Here is a 24,165-nt window from a genome sequence, read left to right as displayed (position 1 = left end):
AGCCTGATTAAACCAACAAAACAGAGAAATATATATATGTATAAAGAATTGACCAAAAATCAAATCAGAAACTATGAGCCTGATTCCAAAGGAAAAAAAAAAGAGAGTAAAAAGAAGAGAAAAGAGAAGAAAAAAAAAAAAAGAGAGAGAGAGAGAAACAGACTAACATACAAAACTGTAGGTCTGTTGGTGCCTGGGACTGGTGGCAGTGCTGGTCAGGAGGTCTGGTTCCCTCAGTGTCAGTCCCCTTCCAGTACAAAAGCATTTGCCAGGCACGGAGTGGCAGGGTTTGTTGTAATTGGTCCCACCTCCAGTGGAGACTGCCGTGCTGTTTCCTGAAGCCCCACCATGTTGGTGATGGAGAAAAAAGTGGTGACACCCCAATCTTTCCTCCTCTGAGTGTCTCAAACTACTCTGTTCAGGCAGCCCTCACAGAATAGTGTGGAAATAGACTTGTCCTGCTCCACAGTCTCCCTGCCTCTTAGGCACTCAGCTGGGATTCAAAACCGATGTCTTAAAGGAGCCTGCACCCCACCTCCCCGGGACCCCATTCTGGTGTACCGTGGTTCCACAGCCTTTCTCTCCCTTTTGTCTCGCCATAGAAGTGGTTCTCTCCCCTCCATGCCTACGCTCTTATCTCCCCCAATTCGCATACTTGCACCTCTGTCCTGCTAAGCTGTCTCCCTCCACCTGTGGAGATCTTCCTGTCACTCCCGCTATTGATTTCCTGGGTGTTCCAAGTGTTCTGACCTTAATACAGCTGTGTTTGAGGGATGAGAGAAATCCCTGTTCTCTACTTCTCCGCCATCTTAACTCTCCCTCAAGTCCTGCCCTGTCTTAAAAGTGTCACACGCTCTGCCTTTCTTCAGCTGTGGCAGACTGATTGATCACTCTCTGCCTTCCACTGAGCCAGGAAGTGTAACACTCTTGGTCAACTTGGTGCTCCAGTTGTCCACCCCTAACTGATTCTAGTGGGCAGAAGAGATAAAACGCATATGCTCTCTCTGGGTTCCAGCTCAACTTTCCTGAGACTTGCCTTTAGTCATTTTGTTCCATAGTAATGATCATTTTCTTCTCTTTACTCCTATATCCATTTTTATGTATTTAGTACTTGCTTATAGCAGACATTTTTAGTATACATACTTTATGTTCTTCACCACCTTTAGGTTGAGTGATATTGTGTTATATAACTTTGTATAATCCAAATACTTATAAAAACAGCTTCTGTGTGGATATTTAATATCAATATAAATTAATTTTAAAATAGTAAACATTAAAAAAAGAATATTTCTCCTTAGTAATATCTACACTTTATAACATCAAATGCCATCATTATAAACCACTGAATCCCAAACAGGTAACTCCAACTCAGCCACTAAGTTGACCTTTAATCTTAGATATATTCACAGTTGTTTGATAATAGCTCTACTTCAATATCCACAAGCATTTTATACTTATATCAGTCTCCTCAGTCAACCCCTTTCATTCAGTCCCCTCTGCCACTGCCTTTGAAAAGTCATTTATCATTTTTCCCTTGTATTTTTGAAATTGTCTTCCAACTCATTCACCTGACTTTGGTTTTAGCTCCTCTCATACTGTCCTTCCTATTGCCATGAGTTTCAGAACAAGTTTATATCCAAAATTAAATCTTGCATTTTCACAATAAAATCTAAATTTCATTGTATAATCAGTAGGGCATTCATTACCTAGCTCCTATGTCTGAGGTTCATTTTGCAAATACTTTTTAAATCCTCTCAAACTTTTATAAAATAAATTCATCCCAGACTGAATTACTAAAAAGTGATCATGTATTTGGACAAGAGTTAATACTCTCAGTTTCTGTACTTATCATAGACTCCTAACAAGCAGCTTATGGCTCCATACCTGTCTGTAGGTCATACACTGAGTAGCATTGTCCTGTCACCTTTCCAGATGTTCCATGCTCTTTTCCTGTCTCCCTGTATTTGCACTTGTTTCCTCTAACTAAAATGTTGAGGCTCCTCACTCACCTTACCTCCCTGCTGATTCATTCTCAAGTCTCACCTCCTTTGGGAGCATTTCTGACCTTCATGGGGATTTAGGTATTCTTTCTTTTCCCATATTATATGACAAGATTCACAAAACAGAAACTAAAGTAAGACAACCAAATTTTTCCTCAGAGCACTAGTCTTCAGAGAAGATGGAAGATTTTTAAGTGATGAGTTTGAAAAGAGTGTATCTTTATACATGTGGTCTTTATTAAGTCTTTCCTAGTAAATGTCTCTCAGCCTCTTTCCCTCTAGAAGTTGAGTGAATATAACAAAAAAGAGCAGATTTCATATCCTTTTTAAAAAATAAAAATGTTATATTCACTGATTCCTTCTAGGATGGCCCCAGAAGTTGCAGCAGTAGAAAAGAATGGCGGCTACAACCAACTCTGTGATATCTGGGCAGTAGGAATAACAGCAATTGAACTTGGAGAGCTTCAACCACCTATGTTTGATCTCCATCCAATGAGGTGTTCTCACTATTTACAATTATGCAGTTATTAATGAAGTCTTTGGGGAGAATGAAATATTGATAACTTGAGTATTTCCAGCTCATTTTCAAGTATGTTGAAATAGTAAAGGTGTTGTAAAGGACTTAGGGGTAGTCAGTTGCACCCAATACCTGCTCTCTTGTGTTGTTTCCTAAGACAACGTGGAGTGAATCATCTGTACTATTTAAAGCTATTTCATTAAGTAAATCTCCCTTAATCATACTAGATATAGCAGTTATCATTTGTAAAGTTTTTTTAAGTCTTTACATTCTTCCGTCAATTGTTTCTTTTTCTGTTCTAAGTGGAATTATGAGCAAATGATAGGATGTAGGTGACATTTTTTTTCTATTCTTTTTTTAATTTTGTTTATTTTGTCTAGGGATAATTAAGAGGTAGTTACGCTTAGTATAATTATTATCTACATTTTAGGGTATATTGTCTCTCAAAAAAATATTTGATGGCCTTTGAAAGTGTTTTTATATTTTGAAGTAAAAGATGAATTGAGCTAAAATTTAAGCTTTTAAAGTATAAAGTTGAAAACAGTATAAAGTTGAAAATCAACAGAGTACAGAAAGTATTCTTCTAGCAAGATAGACAATGGATTAGTATATATGTATATATACATAAGGAATTTATTTAGAGACTCTGAAGGCAAAAGATAGCCTGTTAATGAGCAAGTACCAAATACAAAGAAACTTGGAAAACTATTTGACTTCTCAAGTGACTAAAGATACAAAAGTTAAAAGATACCTACTTTTTGTTGGAATGCTATTATGTACAGACCTTTAGGCTGTTACTTGTTAGGAGCAGTACAAATGTTTCTGTGATTCTACTACTTAGAAAATTATACTTAGGAAATAACCCAAGGGAAAAAAAAGCTAAGAATTATTCATTCCAGGTTAACAGTGGAAAAAAATCTGAATGTCCAGTAGTTGAATTAATCTTTTTTCTTAATTTTTTAATGAATTGTTAAGCAAAAATTTTCAACAGTTAAAGGCAGCTGTTACATATGCATAAACCAAAGCAACATGGAAAATTGATTATTAGTGAAAAAATCTATTATTACCTAATTATTGGTTAGCATTTAGATAAAGACTAAAGAAGAGCAGATTTAAAAGAATGCCTCACAGTTGTAAGAATATAAACTTTATATATGAATCATTTCATCTTTAAAAAGATAAACATCTTTGGTATTTAAAACCGAGTTTGGGGGCGCCTGGGTGGCTCAGTTGATTAAGCGTCCCACTTGGTCTCAGGTCATAATCTCATAGTTTGTGAGTTGGAGCCCCACATCGGGCTCTGTGCTGACAGCTCGGAGTCTGGAGCCTGCTTCAGATTCTCTGTCTCCCCCTCTCTCTGCCCCTCCCCTGCTTGTGCTCTCTCTCCCTCAAAAATAAATAAAACATAAAAAAATAAAAATTTATTAAAAAACGACGGGTTTGCTTGGAAACCTATAAAGGGTTTTGTTGGAAAAACTGAAATAGAGCATTTTAGAACTTTTCTTAAATCTTCCATCCTTCTACCCCCAGAGTCCCTAGAAAATGAGTCAAAGGTGAATTCATACTGAAAGAAAGTCCTCTTGCAGGTTGATTTCTGTATTATTCATAATGAGAGAATCTGGAAAGTTATTGTCCAAAAGAGGGGAACAGACTAGGAAGTAGATATAATTTGCTTGTATACCCAAGACAATTATAGAGGCAAATCTTCCACTAAGCATACAACCTAATGTTAGAGTAACATATCATCTCTGTGTTATAGAATGATATTTAATGGCTATACATGCTTATATCTAAGATATAATATTAGTTATATATGTTAAAAGTATAGTGATAAAATTCTTCTCTAATATTTGGTAGCTTTGCCTTACGAATAAGAGCTTGTTTGAAAATGAAATATCTAGGTGATGGGCATTGAAGAGGGCATCTTTTGGGATGAGCACTGGGTGTTGTATGGAAACCAATTTGACAATAAATTTCATATATTAAAAAAATTAAAAATAAAAAATAAAAAAAGAAAGAAAATGAAATATGTTTTGACTATCTAAAATATAAAAATTTAGTGTCCAGGGGCTCCTGTCTGGCTCAGTTTGTAGAGCATGAGACTCTTAATCTCGGGGCTGTGAATTTGAGCCCCATGTTGGGCGTAGAGATAACATACATACATATGTACATACATAAAACTACATTATCAATAAACTTAATAAATAAGTAAAATCTTAAATTAATTTTCATATTCCATACCAGTGTTCGTCAGTGTCTACGTATGTAGTAATTTGTAAATGGATTACAGAATATTCATTCTGATTATTAGATGAGGTAATCAAAGTATTTCAGTATTGCCCTTTAACTGAAATTTTTATTCCAGGGCCCTCTTCTTAATGTCAAAAAGTAATTTTCAGCCTCCAAAACTAAAGGACAAAACAAAATGGTAAGTTAATGAATATATAGATTTATAGAATTTTGCCGTTGGAAAGGAGATAGGTTCAGTTCTCTTATAAGTGATGAAACTGAATTGCAGCAATGTGGATGGAACTGGAAGGTATTATGCTAAGTGAAATAAGTCATTCAGAGAAAGACAGATACCATACATTTTCACTTGTATGTGGAACTTGAGAAACTTAACAGAAGACCATGGGGGAAGGGAAGGGGGAAAAAATAGTTACAGAGAGGGAGGGAGGCAAACCATAAGAGACTTTTTAAGTACAGAGAACAAACTGAGGGTTGATGGGGGAGGGTGGGGTGGAGAAGAGGGGAAAATGGGTGATGGGCATTGAGGAGGGCGCTTGTTGGGATGAGCACTGGGTGTTGTATGTAAGCGATGAACCTCAGGAATCTACCCCTAAAACCAAGAGCACACTGTACACACTCTATGTTAGCCAATTTGACAATAAATTATATTTTGGAAAAATGATGAAACTGAAGTCCAGAGCCTTTAAATAGTTTACTTGCAGTTACATATCTAATTTACTCACAGAGCTGTGGCCAGGATCTGGGTTATATCCTTGACAGTTCCAGTTGCTTAGGAACTTAGAGTAACAAGGAATAAGAACAAGCTCATGTCAGTCCAAAAGATTTTTATAATCTCCTGCTCTGGTAAAACTCTGATCATTTTCTTAGTGTTTTGGAGGCTTGGGTAAGAGGCTTGGGTGGTAAGGAAAGGATTGGAAATGGGTATATTAAAAATTTGGAGATTTGTATCTTTGCCTTGCATTCTGTTACTTGTTAATTATATGTTAACTTTTATGGAAGGTGATATGAAAAGGTTTCCCAGATACCATGACACTTAATCACTGTTGATTTTTCTCTACCTTCCTTACCTAATATTCAAAATTTTACTATTTATTTTCATCCTAATCTCTTCTTTCTCTGAGTAAAGCAGTTTGCCTTTTCTTAAAGTCCATTAGGATATCTTTAATTGGATGATAAAAATTGAAAATTATTTTTCTGGTAATGTATTCCCATGCATTTAGTAAAAGAAACCATGCAAATAAAAGTTTCCAATCTTCATCTAGATTTCATGGATCTTTTGGTGTGGGAGATACATGGGTTCCCCAAATTCTGTATGTATATTCTTCAAGGGAGACAGTCCATATCTTGTTTCATATTTTAAGAGACCTGTCCCCCAAATAGGTTCTGAACTACTGTTTTATGTTTTATTGACCTGTCTGTGCAAAGTATTACTTAGGAGCCAGGACATTCTGGAGATGATGCCAGGAGTGAAAGGAAAATCACACTGGAAATAAAGGAGTTTATATCCTACTGTGGCTGTATTCTTTTGTGTTGATAAGAGTTTCTTCCTGATTCTTGTTACCCTAAGTTCCTAAGCAATTGGAACTGGAGGGCTTTATGGCAGGAATGACTCAATATTCATTCAGGAATGAATGACCACAGGCTGTTACCATTGGAATACTTTTGCCAATCTCAGGTACACTCTGATTCCACGTTATCTCCGCCACAGGCCACCAAATGTAATGCAGTGATTTGATTTCTCTGCAAGAGAGCTGCTGTGTGGATGCCCTTGTTCCTAAGAAATTCAGTGACCTTATAATGATTTAAATAATCTTTTACATTACCAATCCTACCTCCATGCCATTCTTCTGGTATAGGAAAACATTTATATATTTTATAAATTAAGCAGTGGGAAAAAGCCATTTTGATTCCTAAGTGGCACCTAGAATAAATACTAGATTTTAAATCCTATAATACCCATTTCTAGTTTTTTGTGTATTTTTTGGAGATGGTATGTTACTATTTCTTGTAACTAATTTCATTTTACTTAATCGATGAAACTGACACCTGTTTTCAAGGGGTATACTGTTCTTTGGGTCTTGTTTTTTGACTTATATAGAGCTAAGAGGCCTAAGAAAAATCATGTGTTTCAGACTCTCTAACTGCTTATAAGTTAGTTTTATTTAGTAACATTAAAAAACTAATATTAGTGAAATATTTTTGTACATGTCTCTTTTTATTTGAAGGTCATCAACATTCCATAATTTTGTCAAAATAGCACTAACCAAAAACCCCAAAAAAAGACCAACTGCTGAAAGACTTCTGACTGTAAGTCATTGAAATTATAGGGGAATTTTCTGTAGTCAATGCAGTAAGTAGGCATATCACTCGAACAAAGTATTTAAGATTTTTAATATAAAAATTTAGTGATCTCTTACTGCAGGGGTCTGCAAACTTTTTGGGAAGAGCCAGGTAATAAATGTCTTGGGCTTTGGGGCCATACAGTCTCTGTAGCAGCTACTCAGTTTTGCCATTGAAGCACAAAAGCTACCAAAGACAGTACAATTGAATGGGCATGGCTTTAATACTCAAAACTTTATTCACAAAAAGAGGCAGTGCCCCAGGTTTTGCCCATGGGCTTTAGTTTGCCAACCCCTGCCTCGAGAAAACTCTTAAAAATGTTGCTATCACCTAAAATTAATTGCCTTTTTCGGTTTCTTATGTAAATATAGAATGTTCTGTGTATATATGTATTTGTAAAATATTTTTAGAAAAAGTTCATGATTACAACAATTTAAGGAAACTTTATTTAAATATCAAAATTTAACTGTTTGTCTTTTTACATTTACATAATGTTACTAAATTAAATGTATGCATATATGGAATACACATGCTTTTTTCTTACTATGATGTGATATTCATTTGCATATATATCACTATAGTGACATGAGTAATGAATGTCAGTTGTTATAGCCAAGGTTGCAATTTTACAACCTAATATAGATAACTTAGAAAAATTATTCATGTTGGGGTGCCTGGCTGGCTCAGTGAGTAGAGAATGTGACTCTTAATCTCAGGGTCATGAGTTCAAGCCCTATGTTGGGCATGGAACCTACTTAAAATTAAAAAAAAAAAAAAAATGATTCATGTCATAAACTTACTCCACAAGGGTGCTGCAGTTTTATAATATACAATTATGGTTTCTCTGATACTTTTACTAGTACGTTCTCTAATTTATTTGTATTAGTAGGCTTCCATATGCTTGTTTTTGATAGTTACTGAATGAAAAAGTACAAATAACATTTTCTACGAACCATTGATGTAAAAGCATATTCATGAAGTTTTGTTTTGTTTTGTTTTGTTTTGACTTAGCATACATTTGTAGGGCAGCCAGGTCTCTCTAGGGCCCTCGCAGTTGAACTGCTGGACAAAGTGAATAATCCAGACAACCATGCACACTACACTGAAGGAGATGATGATGACTTTGAGGTAAAGAGGTTTTCAGTCTAATATTTGAAAATAAATATTTAATATGGCCTTAATGTTTATTTTCTAATTTACTCTTTTTTAAGTTAGTTACAACAGATTTAGCTACAAAGATTAATTAGCAATGTAAACTAAACTTACCCTGCATATAATTACCAGGTAATACTTTAAAAAAAAATTGTGGTATTACATAAATAACTGGTTGACACTTTTTCTGGAAAGAACTAGGATTACTAATCTAATTAAAACCATTTATATCATTTTCTTTTCATAGTTGGTGTGCCAAAAGTTGAGAGGTAGCTAAGATTAGAATCAGATCATTTTCCTCTCCCAGAAATCCGGAAGTGCTTTCCCTTCTCCCCAAACCTCAGATTCTGTAGTGAGAGCTTGATCTTTCTCTAAAGAGGAAGTACATATATTTCTAAGGAAATAAAAGAGGTTAGGAACATTGCTTTGGACCAAGAGAACAAAAGTTTAGCCAAAGCACATGCACATACTATTTTTCACTGAAGAGACTCTCTAGAAATCTAATTGGCCATTTTTTATTTCTCTATTATACAGATTATTAACAATATAAATATATTTTTTAAAAGTTGAGGTTCCCATAGAAATTTTATCCTTTCCAATACTTGTTCAGGACAATTATATATTATTACATGTAGAGCTATTCCTACATTTTCCTTCTCTGAAAATATTCTGAAGTCTTTTTGAATATATTATATTTAACATCAAAACTTGTAAATCATGAATGAGGGACTTCCTGCCCATTAGCAGGTACCTACTATGCTTGCATAAAGCACAGCTGGACTTTTCCACCAGTGTCTCTTCCTCTCCTTTTAGGATTTCTTTTTATTTCTATGATTGTGTCCTCATTTCCCTTTATGCCTTTATTTCCTTTTATATCTCTACCTTCACTTCTGGCAAGACAATAGGACCATACTTTTTGTGTTATTTATTTGTTGAAGGCAATGTTTTACTTTATGTTCTTAAGTTTTGCATTATACTGTATAAGTATCGTCATAACTACTAATAACGCATTGGGGAGTCATTGTGTACCAAGTATTAGGCTAGATAATTTTTATGTTAACTCATTAAATACTCAAAACAGTTTACAACAGATTCTGTTACTATCCACATTTTATAAATGAGGATATAGCAGAGAAAGAATAGAAGTAATTTTCCCAAGATCATATGGCTAGTAAGTAGTGGAACCAGCATTTGGATCCAAGGCACTAACTCCAAAGCCTATTGTTTTAGTTAATATGCTACCATTTCTATGTATGTGTTTAATAGAAATAGTCACTAAATAATCTTTGAAAACTAATCTTTAAAAACTAATCCTTGCCTTCTGTATAGCATAGTCTTGTCCTGTAGTAGGTATCTAATGAATATTTTGTTGAGTGTTAAATGAACTTTAACTGAAAATATTGAATAAACTCGCTATTCATAGATTTTTTAATTTAAATTATCATTTGCAGACTTGTAATAATAAGATTTTAATAAAATTATTAAAATTATTGTAACTTCAATATGAAGTTGATATTATTTGATTCCCCAGTTTGTCTTTCACTGGTTATATAACTAACCAGATTCTTTTTTTTATTCCCCACATTATTTTGCTGGGCTTCCCAGATCCACTTTACCTTCTGAGTTCTCTATTTCTATTTAATGTGGTATCACTGTACTTCTCAGTTCTTGAAATCCTTGTGCCAGGTAGTTGGGGACACGATGGTGTATGAGATTGACCCAGTCCCTGCCTTGAAAGAACTTATAGTATAGTCTCATAGGAACCTCAGAAATACCACAAGTGTGATGACTGTTATGGAACAGGATATAGAGTATGCTGTGGAGGCATATTTTAGGGACAGAGAAGGACTTGCTACAGAAGTGGTCTGTAAGTTGAAAATCTGCAGGATAAATTGGAATTAGAGGAAGAGGGCAGGCAGAATTGTTTTGAGCAGAGAGCATAATCTCATGTTAGAAAGCCTGGTGATAAGAGAGAAGACTGTATACTTGAGGAACTAAAGATAGTCTGGTTCAAACAGAAAACAAGGAGGGGGATAGTGGAAGATAAAGTCACAGAGCTAGACACTAGCCATTTCAAACCATGTTAAAATTTTTGGGCTTTATCAAAGGGCAGTAGAAGCCATTAAAGGGTAAAGGAGTGACATGTAATTATATGTGCATTTTTTTTTTTTAAAGGAAATTCCATTTTTTTTTTTTCAACGTTTATTTATTTTTGGGACAGAGAGAGACAGAGCATGAACGGGGGAGGGGCAGAGAGAGAGGGAGACACAGAATCGGAAACAGGCCCAGGCTCTGAGCCATCAGCCCAGAGCCTGACGCGGGGCTCGAACTCACGGACCGCGAGATCGTGACCTGGCTGAAGTCGGACGCTTAACCGACTGCGCCACCCAGGCGCCCCTATATGTGCATTTTTAAAAGATCTCTATGACCTCAGAATGGTGGTTCCATTTCTGAAAATCTGCTAAGAGGCTTTTGAAGTCATCTGGGATAGAGATGGTGGTATTTTAGACTAGGAGTATAACAAGGATGGAGAAAAATGGACCAGTAAAAGAATTCTCTGAGAGAGTTGGAGATTGGATGAAGACATGAGTGTGGGGGGTGAAAAGAGATGACTCCTAGATTTTTATTTGAACGGCTGGGTGATCCTAAAAGTGCCGCCCCATTTATTGAGGTAGGAACACTAGAGTAAAATCATACTTGGGAATAAAGATGAATTCAAGTTTTATGTATAGTAATTTTGATGTTGAATAGACTTCCAAATGGAGACGTCTCACTAGAAATTAGATATGTGGTGGTAGCTTGGGGAGAAAAGTTTGGACTATAGATAGAAATTTGGGAGTCATTAAGTACAGAAGTAGTTGATACCTTAAGGAGTAAATCACTCAAGGGAAGCATGTAGAATGAGAAAACAGGAGAGGGCCTCAGACAACATCCTAGATTTCTCCCAAAATTTAAGAATCAAGTAGGCTAAGAAGAATGGCAAAGGATTGATAAAAACCATTAAAAGAGGGAGGGAAGTTTTCAACAAGAATATTGCCTAGAAGATAAGTTAAAGAAGTCTTTGGATTTAGGTGGTGGTGCTTGAATACTTTTTTAAAAGGATAATATTCAAATTATAGAGGTGAAGCTAGATTAGAGTGGTTTGGAAAATAAGTATAGCAATACATTTATGAAATTTAGTTGTGAAAGGGAGAGGTAGGCTGAGCGGTAGTAGCTGGAGGAAAATGAGTTGGTGGGGATTTATTTAGTTATTTAGTTATTGTTTATCTGGGGGAAGTAAGTTTGAACAGGATTAAATGCTTATGAAAAGGATTCAGTAGATGGAGAGGAAAGATTCAAGAGAAACAAGGTAAATAGGCAAAGTCTCTGAGAAAGGAGGAGAGCCTGAGATCTAGATTATAATGGGAGGCTTGATCTTAGATAATGAAATGCTTTAATTTTGCACTAGAGGGGAGTATAGTTGAAGGTTGTCATTCAAAGTTATCTTCTATTTGATGATTCTGGTTTTCCTTGTGAAGTAATGGCAAGATCATGTCTTGAAAGTCCTGACAGAAAATGAGTGGGCTTGAAGAGTGGGAGGAGAAGGTGTGAAATAGTAATTGAGGAGAATGGTTGGGTTAAATGATTATAGTGAGGTGTTTTGGGGCAAAGTGGAAGCCTCAGATGAGATTAATTTTCTGTGTGGTCTGCTGGGTAACTTTCCTCCAGTAGTGATTTGTATCCCCAATATAAACACAAAGGTAGTTAGTTTAATTCATCTAAGGTGTCATTTTGGCATGCCAGAATACTGAAGGACAGTGGGGCAAAGGGAATTTAGGATACTGGCAAGAGATTGCTTGAAATTGTGGACCACTGGATACAAACTGGTTAAGAAGAAAAGTGAAGATAAGAGAAATGCTGATGGACAGTAAGAAGGTTAATGGGTTAATGGACTTGGGATTCCATTGTGAACAGGAAGCAGTGTAATGGGAGTAAATGAGAGTGAGCTAGAAGGCTGAGAAGTTTGGAAGATAGTGTGAGTTCCAGTGTCAGAGCTGATGGGAGGGTCCATGGTGTGATCTTAGCAATCAAGAGTTCATTGAAATCTGGGAGAGTGTCTTTAGAGATGAGATCAGAAAACTTAAGTCCCAAACAATGGGCTTTTGAAGTCCCTTGGTATGATGATGGGTCTTGAAGTAGAGGAAAAAACATATGAGCTCCTGTCCATCATCAGTGATTGAGAGTGAGTCATTAGAAATTTGGTAGGTGGCAGTTGAGCTGAAGGCATAGTTTGAAGAGATCAGGAGCTTGTACCAAAGGGTGTAAAGTAGCAAGCTTCTCACTTGATTTACTGCAGTATCCTTACTCAGTCTCCCTGCATCCAGTTTTTCTCCCCTCCATATCTTCTCACACATTTATCCAATTATTCTGAAGTCTGACACCCTTTTTGTAAAATCTCCAAAAATTTTCTTTGCTGAGAAAATAAAATAGAGAGTCCTCACCTTGCATTCAGAGCCTTTCATGATCTGGCTCATCCCCAGTCTGTCTGTCCAGCTTTGTCACCTCATCCCTTAATCTTCACCAAATAATAACCAACTCCAATTTCCCTAAATGCTACCATTTCCTTTTCTTCTTGCATCACTTTGTTCATATTCTCTCTGCTGTCTAGAATGCTTCCCACACTGCTGCACATCCATTACCTACTGTCCTTGAGGCCTAGAGCAGATTACAGCTCTGTCATGAAGAACTTCTATACCCCTTCAGGTGGAAGTCATTTCTTTTTCATCTGGGCATTAATAGTAATCATCTTAATGAATGGCATTGACCATTTTCTAATCTCATTAAGTATTTGTGTGTCTTAACTTCTAGATTATAAACTCTTTGGAGATAAGATTTCTGATTTTCTTTGCATCTTTTCAATATTTCATACAGTATAAACATAGAATAAGTGAATGACCTAAAATATGTTAGTGTTCATTGTATTGTTTATGTTTATCCCGTAATTTATTAGTAGGTAGTCATGTTTGTCAGTAAATGATCATTTAGTTAAAAAGTTTGACCTTTTAACTTTATCACTGAAATTTTTTAAAGTGTGTATATTATGCTTATATTCACAGCCCCATGCAATCATTCGTCATACCATTAGATCTACAAACAGGAATGCCAGAGCTGAACGGACAGCTTCAGAAATAAATTGTATGTGTTTGGTATACATTTTCAATTGGTGGTCTCGGAGGGTTGAGCTGGGTGTTCTCGTGGGTCTTACTGGAATAATAAAATTTCAGACTAACTGAGGCTACATGCTTTAACATATCAGAATACCTTTAAAATAGAGGTTGTTTCTCTGGTTTATAATGGAATTTTCTTATTTTTTAATTAAATGGTGTTTACTTACTAATTATAGAGGTAATATATGTTCATTTTAGAAAATTTGTAAGAGGAAAAAAATAGAAAATTAACATTGCCCATAATCTCATCACCCAGCACCAACCCACAGGTAATATTTTTGTTAATTGCCTCCATGTTTTTCCATGTGTGTTTTTACATGGCTGAATTTATGCTATGCATAAATTTTTTACTGAACACAGAAGCATTTCCCATACACTAATCTGGCCCTCCTTTTTTCATTGAGTTAATACACTGTAGTTGAATAGTTCCGATTGTTGGACATTTGGGTTGGTTTCAGTTTTTTTAGGTTACTAGGAGAGGTGTATCTTTTCTAAAATGTCTACTTAAAAGGGGAAATTGATTGTTATTCTGTAAATTAGTCATTGACAAATATTTGGTATTAATGATATTTGTCATTTTAGCCACATTAATTTAGAAGAACAGATTTGCAAAGAAGTTTTAGGTATATTGACTTAAATGTATACTTGTTTCAAAAAAGATTTAAAGAAGTTTACAATAAAATAAGATATATAAACCCTAATGAAGGAATATAATTTATTAAATGTATAGACTAATTAGAATTATTATAGATTAACATTTTGTTGAAGTCTGAGTTTTCTTAAACCAAATATTTCTAGCTTTATACAGCTTTGGAAATATAGGTCAGTGGGGAGTTAGAATGTCCTTCCTGTATCAGTTGATTCAGTCAGGCTTTTCTTAATTAAACCAGTAACCGGAGATCTTATCTCTTTGTTAATCCCAGATTGCTGATACTTCTTATGCTATCTTCTTATATAATCCCAAATCAACTCTCTGGACTTCAAATACCATACAGAAAAGTAGCAAAGTTGCTCTTCCATTATAAAGCCATCTTCTTTATTTTATGCAGTTGTATAAATATTCAATTAATATAGTCTAATTTATCTATATTTTCTTCTATAACTTTTGGGTTTTGTGTCATATTTAGCAATGCCTTCCTGATTTTAAGGTTATAAAAGAATTCTATTATTTTTTTCTTGTATTTTTACACTTTCACTGTTATAATATTTAACAGTTGATATACAGTATTAATTTATTTGGTAAGATGTATAAAGTTTGTATACAATTTTAGTTTCTTTTTACATGACTACCCATTTGTCTACTAATTATTAAAAACTTAATATTTTTACTAATGGATTTGACATGCTACCTTTATGATGTACTAAATGACCATATATTTTTTTGGATTCTTTCCAGAAATTCTCTTATTGCATTATTATGTCTAGTCATATGCAAATAGCATAATTTGATTATTATGTCTTTATAATACCTGTTAAAATTGTTAAGACTAATTATCCTCCTACTCCCCTCACTCTACCTCCCCCACTTTTGTTATGATAGTTAGCTATTGTATTCTCCCCACATAAACTTAAGAATCAATGTATCTAGTTAAAAAAATTCTCAGTGTTTTTACTGAGATCTCATAAAAGGTCATGTACTAACTTTGAGAGAGTCAACACCTATAAGGTAGTCTGTCTTCTTAATTTAAAATAGGCTTTTTCAGAGGTAAGTAAGTTCAAGGCTTAGTTCTTTCATGAATGACCAGAGTACTAATGTCTTCGTGGAGTAAGCTCTGTGCTTTAAGTACCAGAAAAAATTTGATAAAGTTGAAGGTCATTTTATTGGTGATTTATCTTTAAATTTTCTTGAGTCTTCTTTTGTGTCCATCAAGAGTATTTTATAGCTTTGTTTTTATTTGTTTAATAGATTTTATATACACCTAGTTAGTTCTATTCTTAGTTTTTTGTTTCATGTTAAAATTTGAGCTGGTAACTTACATACAGTAAAATGCTTAGGTGTACTGCATGATGAATTTTTATATATGTATACACTCATAAAACTGATTTTTGATCTGGGGATTAAAAATATAGAACATTATCAGAATCTCTGAAGGCTCCTTTCCTTATGCTCCATTACAATCGATGTCCTTCTTTCTTCATATCCTCTTGCCCTTTCCATTGCCCAGGCTAATCTCTGTTCTGATCCTTTATCACTATAGATTGGTTTTTAGCTGATCTGGGTCTTCAGATAAATAGGATATACAAAATGCACCCTTTTTGCTTGGTTTCTTTTGCTCAACATTATGTCTGTGGGAGTAATTCATGTCATGTATAGCAATCATTGTTTTCATAGTAATCATATTTCATTGTATGATCATATCATAATTTATCCATTCTTTGGTTGATGGGCATTTGATTTGTTTCCAGTTTCAGGCTATTATCACTAGTATAAGCATCCTTCCTGTGTATTTTTAGTGGACATAGTAATTATTATGAGCCTGGCCTAGTCTGAAACCAAGGATAAATGTGTAGCCCAGCAAAGCCAGGTTTCTTGACTCCTTGCAATGAAGGAAAACATACACCAGAGGAACTATGGAACATCTCATTAAACAAAGGAAAAGAAGAGTTACAGGGTTTTTTCTTAGGCTTTATTTATTTTGAGATAGAGAGCAGCAAGGGTGAGCTGGGGGAGGGGCAGAGAGAGAGGGAGAGAGAATTGCAAGCCCACACTGTCAGTGCAAAGCCCAGCATGGGCTCAGTCTCACAGTGAGATCATGACCTGAACGGAAATCAAGAGTCAGACATTCAACCAACTGAGCCACCCAGGTGGCCCCAAGAAGAGTTAGAGGGTTTTGAAAAGGATAAAGTTCAAGTGAAATGTGACACTACAAAAAAGGGATGTGTATGAAAGAGTGAATATCAGGTCTAATACCATGAAAATTGACCCAGAGGCCTGTTTTGGAAACTTGGAATGTTGTATTGGGAACTCCTTTATTGAAGATTGTATCTGTTTTCCAACTGGTTATGGTTTCTATTCTCCTGCTTCTTGTCTGGTCATTTTTTTATTATATCTTGGACATTGTGGTGCGACACTGAGCGTCTGGATTTGGTCCTCTTTATCCAAAAGGTGTTTAAAGAGTTTCTTAAGTGGTACATCAGCTTGATCCTTTTAAGGCTTGTGACAGGTTTTACCAGAATATTCAGCAGGCTCTTTCCTCTGGTTAGAAATTCAACTATCTTTCCTGGTACTGTGCAATCACCAGAATCTGCATTTAGCTCAGCACTCCTCTGCTAGCTGTTTGTGACGTACTTTGTATAATCTCGTGTTTGCTTATGGGCAATTTAGTATTCAACCAAAGACTTAAAGAGATCTCTTGGCATATTTCTGGAGCTCCTCCTTTATGCAGCTTTCTTATTTCTGGCACTCTGCCCTTCAAATTCCAACTACCTAAGCAGCTCCAATCTTCAGTCTTTGTTTCCAACACCCAGTGAGGCTGGTACTCTCTCTTTGGATTCCACTTACTTGTGTCCTAGTTTGTAAAGTGCCTCCAGGCAGAAAGCCAGAGTGAATGTGGATCTTGCCACCATGTATTTCCTTTCTCTCAAGGACAGTGCTGTGGTATCTGTTAGCCACTGCCTCAAAACAATTGCTTCACATAATTTATGCGCACATACATGTAACACCAATGTCTTAGTTGTTTAAAGCAGGAGAAATACAATTCCTGTTACCGTATTATGGCTAGAGCCTACATCATCTTAAAGAGATAAATGAGTATGTATAATAGAAGACCTCCCCATCTTTGTATTTTCATACGCCAAAGATGCACCCAAAGGTACTGCTGGTATTTTCTCTAAAACAAAACAACTTCAGGTCCCGTCTACCACATAAAACAATGATATAGCATTCTGTGCCATAGTTATGGCTACAGTTTTAGAAGAGTACTTTTCTTATGTGTTAAAACATCTTCAATGTTTATGAAACTCATTTTCTCTAGGAATTTCTTTTTAAGTATTGAAATTTGCTTGTTATATAATTCTTATTATTAAAGAGTGATATTTTCTCTTTCTTTACCATACTTACACACTTGTGATTCATCTCTAGACCTGCTTGCCAGTATTTCTGGTTGTGACAAAAAAACTTTAGCTCATCTCTGTCTCAAATGAGTTGAAGTAGTGATTTCAAGTAGTGGTTTTGAGTTAGGATGTTTTTTAATTATGTTAAGAAATAAATCACTAATAAAGAGCTTTTTATTTCAGGTTATTTTTGAAAAGTAGATACTGTGTTTTATGAAATATCTTCAATCTTTTTTTGGAAATTTTTATGACAATGCTTTTATTTAATGAATTATATAAGTACTTTGTATTACTTTACAAATCTTGTTTTAGGGATAAAGACAACTGGATCCTTTTTGAAAATGATTTTTTAATGTATTTTATTTGCCAAGATTGTATTTGGGGATCTTGCATCTCTATGCTGCAAGTGTTTTTTTTTTTTTTTTTTTTTTTCTCTTTGATCATTTAGTCATTAGATTTTACAGTTTTAAAATTCTGTGTACTTTATGAGTAAATAATAAGCTATCCTTTTCTCTGTTTTAGAATATTTCATATAAAAGAGTAGGCCAAATAAAATATACATTGAGCAAAATATAATATTAAATTTCTGAATTCCATTATAGCATTTAATTTAATGTTTGTTCTTTTTAGATAATTATAGGTAATTTGGGGAGGTTCATTTCTGCCATAAAGTTGTAGCCTTAGAACAGAGTGTGCAGCCTAGACAGGGAAAATCCTTTAGTCACCATTATTTTCTTAGTCACCTACTTTGATTAACTTTTTTAAATCTCATACACAAAGAATTTACTAAGTAGATTTGTAGTAAGCTACCAAATTGTTACCTTCTTTTGGTAAATATAAAGAAAGGTACTCTTGCAGTAAAAAAGTGAAAAAATTTTGTCTTCTTTCTTCTTCTTTCCCCCTTCCCCTCTCCCCTATACATATGCTTCTTGCTACATTTCTGAAATTAACCCTTTAAGATAGAGTTTGTGAATATCTGTTACATATTTTGCAGTTGACAAATTACAGTTCGAACCTCCTCTGAGAAAAGAAACAGAAGCACGGGATGAAATGGTAGGAATTATTACTTCAGAAGTACTTTACACATTAAAATTTGAGAAAACTTATAGTCAGGTAAACTTTGATTAAGGATCAAAGTTATATATTCTTTCAAGCATTAATTTTGATACTGTATTTCACATATTAAAGTTTGAAAAAGCTTATAGTTAGGCATATTTTAACTAGAGTACATTTTGTAATATACCATTTTAACCATTCATATTGACCTTTCTGAATCTTTTGAAGGAGTTACATGAAGTTATTAAATATATGGAATTTGATGTTGAGCTTTAAGCTCTAGGATCTTTTTTTCTTACAGACTGTGTTAGGTTTGTAGTATATTTTTGCATTACCTTACTGTTTTTGATATTTATTTGTTAATATAGCTTCTTTTTTAACCATTGCTCTTATATTTCGAAGTTACTGTTTAGTTAAACATTTTCTTATCTAAAAGGAAAAAAGTAATAAATAGAGCAAGGTATTATCAGAGTTGCCTAGATGTTACCTTAACATTTACTTTATTTTTAAGCTTCGGTAAAGTATAATTTTTCGAAGAATTGCCTTCTGTTAATGGATCTCTTCATTCTTAACATTTGGAAGTAGTACTCTTCTTACTGTATATATTGCACAGTTTCTATGCCAGTGGGGAAAAAATAGTAGCACCAATAAGTTAATGATAATTTAATAATATGTTTCGTTTTCCACACTAATGGATTAGTGATGCAGATAATTCAGAGTTATGTTTTTCTGTTTATTTGGAATATACTAGCATTGGTAAAGAGGGCTTGTCACACTGAAACTATATTCAGTATGTTTATGGAATTTCTTAAGTTTCAGTCAACAGATAATGAGTCATTGACCTAAATATGTCAAATGGCAGCAAATCTAACTGGAGATTAAAAAGTTGATTGAAAGCCAAGATGATTAACAATCATGACACTGAATATTTTCTTGAATCAAATAAAATGATTAATATCTGTTATAAGGGAACATTTTAAACTATTTTTACCTTCACAGGGAGTGTCATCAGACCCAAACTTTGTATTACAATGGAATCCTTTTGTTGATGGTGCAAATACTGGCAAGTAAGTTGTTTGCTAACTTAATATTTTACTTATATTTTACTTTATATAGGAACAGTATTGGGTGGGAACAATTTATTCTAATAAGTTTTAATTTTCATTCTTAAAAAAAAATTGTGCTCTGCCTCATATCAGTGTAAAGCTTCTGACTTTTTAATTGCCAAAAGGCATCATGTGTTGATAATTAAGGTTTTCTTCTTTAAATTCAGCTTAGTGCATGTAATGTTAATTTACTGAAAGATGAGGTACATAATGTCATGGGAAAAAGTGCTGTAGGAGTCACAAAGCCCCAAATCCATTCTGCAGTATAGTTACTTTATATTCTAGACCTGTCTTCCCTCAACAGGTAAGTTACAGGGCCTGCCCAGATATTCCAAGCCTATAAGTCACATCTGGTCCACTGCCTATGTTTTGTACAGTCCACAAACTAGAATGGTATTTAGATTTTTTAATAATTGAAAGAAAATCCAAAGGAGAGTGATACTTTGTTATATGTGAAAATTATATAAACATTTTAGTGTCCATAAGGAAGGTTTGTTGGGATACAGCCATGCTTATTAGTTATGTATTACCTATGGCTGCTTTCACATTATAACAAAGAGTTAAGTACTTGTGACCACTGTATACACTAAAGTTTATAATATTTACTATTGTCTGGCCCCTTACAGAAAAAGTTTGCCAACGCTTGCAACAGAATACGGTCTTTGGGACTCGAATCTCAGAATCCTAAAAGCTTCCCAATTGATTACAATAACTCTAGATAAATAAGCGTATGGAACCAGTGAGCTAGATCAGTGATTCTTAAGTTTTGATGTGCCTGGAAGATCACCTGAAGGTTCTGATTCCATAGGTCTAGACGATACATATGGAAGTTTCAAGGTGATGCCAATATTGTTAATCTATGTACCCCACTTGGGCTAGCAAAAAGGGTTTGATGATATGGCCACTTGAATCTATGATTCACAGTGGCTTCCAACTCTAAAATTTGGAATCTGTTTTTTTACTAAGTTTAATTTTTATTACATACTAAATATGCAGAGCATAACCACAAAGTAAAAAGACTTTGTATTCATTTTATACAAATCTATTTTATAGTCCTGCTAATACAGTTTGACATAATGAGGTCTTAGGTCTTTCTATAGGTTTTAAAAATTCTCTTTATCATGATCTAAAGAATGTAAACAATTTTAATGCACATTTATTGGAGTCTCTATTTTATGTTACATTTACTACCATCTGAATTGCATTTTTCTCCTTGTGTTAGATCAACCTCAAAACGTGCAATACCACCTCCCCTACCTCCTAAGGTGAGCAACTTAAAATTTTTGAATAAATCCTTTTTTTAATAATAAAATAATTAAAAAGTAATTTCATTGAATTTGTTCAAAATTCTCTTAAATATGCTTTAGATAAATACAGTTTTTTTTCGAGAGGGGATTACAAAGATGTAAAATATAACTTAAAAAACTTCCTGAGAAATACAATATTTTAATAGCTATAAGAAAAAGGTAAAAATCACATACTCATTTGAGAAAATACTCGACTACATGAAGAGGAAACAGAAGAGTTCATCATTTACAGTCCTCATTTAGTATGGCAATTTCCTATTTCAATGGAGTAATACTTCATTAAGTCCTTGCTTATTCCTGCTTATTAAATATTTTGTGGATTGTTTATATAATTTTATCAGTTTAAAATTATAGCAGTTTTGGCTTAGGGATGATTAAAAAATCACATGGCAAGTTCTTAGTTGTGTTGGGACAGTAACTCTTGTTTATTTTTCTTACTTAGCTTAGTGAGTTGAATTACATAGCAAAAAGAAAAAATCACATACCTCCCCATCCCCTAAAGTCTTAGGTGGGTAATGATAATGAAGTGTTACTGTTTCATATCCAAATTTATTAAAGTAGTCTTATGTCTTATTATCACAGCCAAGGATAAACAGCTACCCTGAAGACAACCTCCTAGATGAAGAAAAATCATCAACTGTAAAACGTTGCCCTGATTCAGAGAACAGAGCTCCCCAGTTTCTCAGAAGACAGAGTAGCCCAAGTTGTGGTCCTGTAGCTGAGACTTCCTCTATTGGTATGGCTAGCAGTGTCAGCAGTCCTGGAGTGCATACAGCTAGATACTGTGATCTGGGTAAATAAATCAAAGTGAAAACTGAAAAGAAAGCCATTTTCATATTTTAAAGAATGTCTTTGGTCACTCTTTTAACTGTTTAAAGCTTTCTGAAGTTACTTTAAAATTCCACGTGGGCGGACTGTGAATAGATTCAGTCCAAGTGAACCCTGATTTGATTTCTTAAGTAATATGATAGGTCTTAGAATGATGAATGGATGTTCCTGCCCTCCAGAAGTTCAGGATCTGTAGCAGAAGTTACACCCTATGGGTACCTGTAACATTAGACAAGACAGCTTATGTAAGTGTCTCATACAGTAATTAACTATAGTAATAGAAGATGAGAAATTTTTCAGGAAGATAAGGATAGGGAAGAGAGTGGGGGGCGGGGGGCTTGCAGAGCATTAAAGTAGATGAATCCTTCATTAGTGGGAGCCAGTGCTGACAGGCATGACTGATGAGCAAGAAAGAATGAACAAATGCACTGACAACCTGGATTGTGTTGGAAGTATACTATGGGAGAAGTGTGAGCTTTTGAAAGGTATACTAGGAGATAGAACTAAAAAGGTAGACTGGAGTTCAGTTTTGAAAGGCCTTGAATATATCAGGCCTGAATATCTGAATATCAGATTTCATTTTTCTCACAATATGGAAAGACATTTGTTGTTTACATTGATTAAGACCACTGCTAGAGATGCAGTGCTACTTCTGTTGAACCTAGAGAACGGCAATGAAGATACTTTAACTCATCTGCCAGTAGAGAATATTTCCCAGTAAAGGATCACCCAAATGGAAAACAAGTATTGGGGGAAAGGGAAAATTATTTTTCAAGGAAGGTACTTACTTGTATGTTCATTCAGCTTTAACCATGATTCTTTTTAGGAGATGGTGATGGTATTTCAAAACTAATTAGTGAAAATACAGAAGGATCAGCACAAGCACCCCAGTTACCACGGAAAAAAGACAAGCGAGATTTCCCGGTAGGTGTAACAGGCATTTGGTGATTAATTGTAACGATTACCGAGTTTATCATAGAGAGGCAGTGTCTGTTTGGTGGGCAGAGGGCATTGTCTCTTTAATTCAAGAATTAGATAACTAAATTTCCAAATGTATAGGTGTTTTTTTAAGGCTTAAGAGATCTTAAAGCAATAAAAATTATTTTTCCCACAGAAACCAGCCATCAATGGCCTTCCACCCACTCCAAAAGTGCTGGTAAGGAATATTTTTATGTGAACCACTTGGCCAATTTTCATCTCTTTAGAAGCAGCAGATTTTTTGTTTGCTGTCAAGTATCTTGAGCTATTGAATGGAAGGATTCATAAAATACAAAGGCATAAATGCATTTTGATACACCACGAATCAAATCATGTACCCTAATGTGAGTGAGTTGGTTAGAACTTGGAAAGTTTTGCTTTTTGTAAATATGGCAATTGGGTTCTCAGAGTAGCCTTGAAAAGCCAGTTTAACTTTAATATGATGATATCAGTAGTACTGTGTCCTCTTCATTATATGGGTTAAATTCCTTTCTGCCCCTGAAGCCATTTTCACACTGAACTATACACAGTGAACGGGGAAGCTTATCTTAGTGCTTGTTCTCTGGCTCTCCGAGGTGGTTCAGCCAATCATATGAATGGGATGCTTTATAGATTATACCTTTTTATTCAGTAAAAGTCTAATATGTAATGTAAATATTAGTCTTTTTGTCTGCTTCACTATTACAGAGTTACACTGCAATTACAATCACTGTGATGTTGCTCAGTAATATCATCCATTATTTCACATTATTAAATGTTAGTCCTAAAGATAAGTGGGGACTTAAAATTCCTAAAATAGATCACTGACATATGTAGATGTTTTGGTAAATTTGTTATTTTTGCCCTGAAATAGTGGATTACACAAGGCAACAATAGGAGACTCTATTGTTAGAAGTCATTAAATGATATCAAAATAGGAATTTTGGTAATGAAACCATAAACATATGCAAGTAAGAGTGAATTTAGCATTTTGTAATCTTAGCTGATTTCTAAGAATATATAAAATTACATAATCAAATAAGTCAATATTTCTTCCTTATTTATAAATAAGATGGGAGCATGTTTTTCCAAAGTTTTTGATGGCTGCCCTTTGAAAATTAATTGTGCAACATCTTGGATACATCCCGATACAAAAGGTAAAATTTCTGAACTTTTTTTTTTAAATGTTTATTTGAGAGAGAGAGAGAGTGTGCGCCTACCCGCACTTGTACATGTACATGTGAGCTGGGGAGGGGCAGGGAGAAGGGGAGAGAGAGAATCCCAAGCAGGCTCCCCACACTGTCAGCGTAGAGCCCGACAGGGGCTCTGTCTCACAAACTGCATGTTCTTGACCTGAGCTGAAGTCAAGAGTCGGGCACTCAATGGACTGAG

At 34.7% G+C, this 24,165-nt stretch overlaps 1 protein-coding gene across 5 annotated transcripts in view; it reads left to right on the top strand.

The window, feature by feature from the left end:
• Positions 1–24,165, top strand: part of MAP4K5 (mitogen-activated protein kinase kinase kinase kinase 5) — a 117,686-nt gene that overhangs the window by 69,550 nt on the left and 23,971 nt on the right. For 3 of the 5 annotated variants that reach the window (XM_045450929.1, XM_045450928.1, XM_045450932.1), the window contains exons 9-20: positions 2,366–2,497; positions 4,883–4,945; positions 6,993–7,074; positions 8,119–8,235; positions 13,356–13,434; positions 18,514–18,572; positions 19,575–19,642; positions 20,904–20,946; positions 21,571–21,781; positions 22,643–22,740; positions 22,931–22,972; positions 23,846–23,930. In XM_045450929.1, coding sequence (XP_045306885.1) covers positions 2,366–2,497; positions 4,883–4,945; positions 6,993–7,074; positions 8,119–8,235; positions 13,356–13,434; positions 18,514–18,572; positions 19,575–19,642; positions 20,904–20,946; positions 21,571–21,781; positions 22,643–22,740; positions 22,931–22,972; positions 23,846–23,930 — 1,079 coding nt within the window. The remainder of the gene's footprint in view (positions 1–2,365; positions 2,498–4,882; positions 4,946–6,992; positions 7,075–8,118; positions 8,236–13,355; positions 13,435–18,513; positions 18,573–19,574; positions 19,643–20,903; positions 20,947–21,570; positions 21,782–22,642; positions 22,741–22,930; positions 22,973–23,845; positions 23,931–24,165) is intronic. The other 2 variants (XM_045450931.1, XM_045450930.1) reach the window with 1 other exon arrangement.

Source organism: Leopardus geoffroyi, chromosome B3 (genome assembly GCF_018350155.1).
Source record: "Leopardus geoffroyi isolate Oge1 chromosome B3, O.geoffroyi_Oge1_pat1.0, whole genome shotgun sequence".
NCBI classification, from domain to species: Eukaryota; Metazoa; Chordata; class Mammalia; order Carnivora; family Felidae; genus Leopardus; species Leopardus geoffroyi.
This window is presented reverse-complemented; position numbering and strand designations above follow the sequence as displayed.